The 3306-nt window shown below is 38.1% G+C and overlaps 1 protein-coding gene across 4 annotated transcripts in view; it reads left to right on the top strand.

The window, feature by feature from the left end:
* The first annotated feature begins 2033 nt into the window (after nt 1-2033).
* LOC106521287 (protein zyg-11 homolog) overlaps nt 2034-3306 on the top strand; it is a 23779-nt gene continuing 22506 nt past the window's right edge. For 3 of the 4 annotated variants that reach the window (XM_014013805.1, XM_014013806.1, XM_014013807.1), the window contains exon 1: nt 2034-2181. In XM_014013805.1, coding sequence (XP_013869259.1) covers nt 2179-2181 — 3 coding nt within the window. In that variant the 5' untranslated portion in view covers nt 2034-2178. The remainder of the gene's footprint in view (nt 2182-3306) is intronic. The other variant, XM_014013804.1, reaches the window with a different exon arrangement.

Here is a 3306-nt window from a genome sequence, read left to right as displayed (position 1 = left end):
TTCTTGCAAGATCTTGTGGAACATGACTTTTATGAGATTAAGCTGGTATTAATCTCATGGAGCAGGGTTCTTACATTACACAGGTGGAAGAAGGCGGTCCTGGTAACATTTTTAATGTGGGGGTTAAAAGACATGTCCTGATCAAAAATAACACCAAGTTTCTTTACACTAGAACTGGAGGTCAGATTAATGCCATCCAGAGGAGGTGAAAGGCTACAAAGTTGATCCCTAAGATGTTCAGGTCCATAAACCATAACCTCTGTCTTATCTGAGTTTAGAAGCAGAAAATAGAGCGTCATCAAGTTTTTTATGCTTCTATAGCCTGGTTAAAACCAGCCTCTTGTCCTTTGCTTTGCTTCATACAAGGGTCTGGACTCTCGGCTATAGAGAAGTGATTCTTGCTGGTTGCTCAGTTGGCCGCGATGTATGTGCCAGCTCCAGTGTGAAGGAAGCTAAGCTAAGAAGCTAACCGGAAATTGCGTGTGCTGTAAACAACCCTTCTGAGAGGAGAAAAGTACCGAACCGAACGAGATCACTGCAAATACGAGCTGCTGCTTTGTCAGACAAATTCAATTTAATTTGGAAGCCTTATCAACACAGACTGGCTTCATTCACTTCCTCCACTGCCATATGCTAAAATAACTACCAGAAACTGCGCAGAAATTCGACATTGTTCAAAACTCTGCCTTCTGTTCTCTGATAGGCCTGAATGAAATTCTCCTGTAGAAGACCTTGTCTATGGGAGAAATCCCAGATGGAGCTGTGAAGGGAAACTAGAATTGAGCGGAACTGAGTAGGAAGGCAAGGGCCAGGCTAATGTCTCTAAGACATACTTGTAGTTTAAGTAACTGGTTGGATTCATCAGGTTTCATGGATAAATATAACTGAGTATCATCAGCATAACAATGGAAATTTATCCCATGCTGTTTGATAATTTTACCTAATGGAAGCATACACAAAGAGGATTGGTCCAAGCACTAAACCCCGAGGAACTCCATGACTAACTCTGGGGTAAGAAGAAGATTCATTATTAACATTAACAAACTGAAATCTATCAGTTAAATAAGACTCAAACCATTTTAGGGCTGTTCTTGTAATCCCAATAAGTTCAAGTCTACGTAATAAAATATTGTGATCAGTTGTATCAAATGCAGCACTGCGATCTAACAGGACAAGAATGGACACAAGTCCACTGTCTGAGGCCATGAGAATATCATTAGTAAGTTTCACCAGTGTCAATTCTGTGCTATGATGAGCTCTAAACCCTGACTGAAACTCCTCATATAGATTATTTCTATCCAGATGTTCACATAATTGATTTGCAACTATTTTTTCAAGAACTTTTGAGATGAATGGTAGATCAGATATTGGTCTATAGTTGGCCAGAACTCCTGAATCAAGATCAGGTTTCTTAAGTAAAGGTTTAATACAGCAACCTTAAAGCTCTGTGGCAAATACTCAATCATTAGAGACAAATTAGGTAGATCCAAAATATGGATATTAATTAAAAAACATGACTATAACTTACAGATAATTTCAGACGTTGGTGTAAGCTTTATGTGGTAGGAGCTGAGAATCTTCCCCAACACATACTCCAAGCACTGCAGGCAACATGCAACTCTTTGGGGAATGCTAGACCTTTAATTTACTTGCTACTATAAAAGGTGGGTGACCATGCAAAGACATGTCTGTGCGTACGTATGTTTGACTGTCTGTTAGCAAAAATATGTCATGAACTTCTGCATGAATTCTAATTCCACTTCAGCTTTTATTTTACATTACACAAGTGCTTTTCTCAGCCACGTTTTTTTTTTTATCAAGGATAAACAAGCATTTCTTTTTCAACAAAAAAGTTTGTTTCACTAGGAAGTCAAAGTTTATTTGTGTAAAAAATAAATAAGAAAATCTCCCCTTTGCAATGATTTGTCTTTAACTGAGCTTTAGGCTCTTGATGAGCTTAAGGAAGGCCTTTAAAAAGCTGCAGCTGACGTCACACAGGCCAACCAATGGGAAGCGAGGCAGCGACAGCTGATACTCAGAGATCAGCAGCAGAGTTTTATCACAACATGCTTGTTTTTCTGTTCCTCTGAGAGCCTGAAAATGAAAGAATAAGAACTACAACGTGTTGCAGGTTTTTTTAAATCTTGTTGATACTTTGTATTTTTTTACTTTTCAAACATGGTGAGTTTGACCCTCTTCCCTTCTACAAAATGCTCCCACAGGGTTTTTATTTTGCTGTGTTGTGTCTCAGTAATGAGCACTGTGGTTTGAAGAGGGCTTTAGGTGCTTCTGTCCACTTTACCCTGCAGAGATTAGGTGCTTTAAGCTGGCTTCACGTGGTGCTTTGCTTTTCTGCTGCAGATATAATTAGACTCCTGCAGTCAGAGATCTCCTGTCACTGAGGACCTGCTGAGTCCTGAACAGAGACTCTGACAGGGTCCATTTTATATGATTGTTTTGATGCTTTTATTTGGACTCAGTAAACTAAAACTGTAAAATAAAAATGATCAAAAAATATAAATAATTTAAGTTAATGTAGACAGGTGCATTATGTTCACCTACTTTGCTTTGAAGCTCCAGTACGTTCAGAAGTCACATGTAGTAAATCTAAAAGGTATTTATACATTTTACACATTTGTTATGACCAGTGGTGAATAAAGTAATCAATTTCATTACTTGTATCAAAGTACTGATCCTACTGGTAAAATATTACCAATATTACTCCAAAGGTAATGGTAGCTGTCATATCAAGTATTGGAGCACATGCTTTAAAAAATGCTGAAGTACTGAAAGTATTTTCAAGTAGTCGAGAGTAATTGGGAAAACTTTCTGCTATATTAAACAGATCAGTAACGCCATATATAATAATAATACATTAGTCTTTTATAAACACTCAAATCTTTTTTACAGATTCCTGCATTATTCTTTCACTCCTCAGTCTTTCTGTGGTCAAAGTGTTGCTGCCATTCTGCACCTACAGCCCCTCCAGACCACCACAGTCACACCAACAGAGCTATGCAAGTTTGTTTACAGATTTGGTTTTGTGTCTTGCCCAGAGACACAACAACAGTATGAGCTCAGGCAGGGATTTGAACTGGCGATGCTCTGGTTGCAGGGTGAACACCTACCCCCTGCACCACTGAAATCTAGATCTTTTTCATTATCCCTCTTTTACAAGAACTGTCAGCTCATTTAGTCTCTACAACACTCTTCCACTAAATATTAGACATCCCTCATTGTTTTCTTTTACATCTTTACTTAAGATTTATTTTTATAATAAGGCATTTAATATTTGAACTTCTTTTG

This window comes from Austrofundulus limnaeus, unplaced genomic scaffold (genome assembly GCF_001266775.1).
Source record: "Austrofundulus limnaeus strain Quisiro unplaced genomic scaffold, Austrofundulus_limnaeus-1.0 Scaffold106, whole genome shotgun sequence".
In the NCBI taxonomy this organism is placed as follows: domain Eukaryota; kingdom Metazoa; phylum Chordata; class Actinopteri; order Cyprinodontiformes; family Rivulidae; genus Austrofundulus; species Austrofundulus limnaeus.
This window is presented reverse-complemented; position numbering and strand designations above follow the sequence as displayed.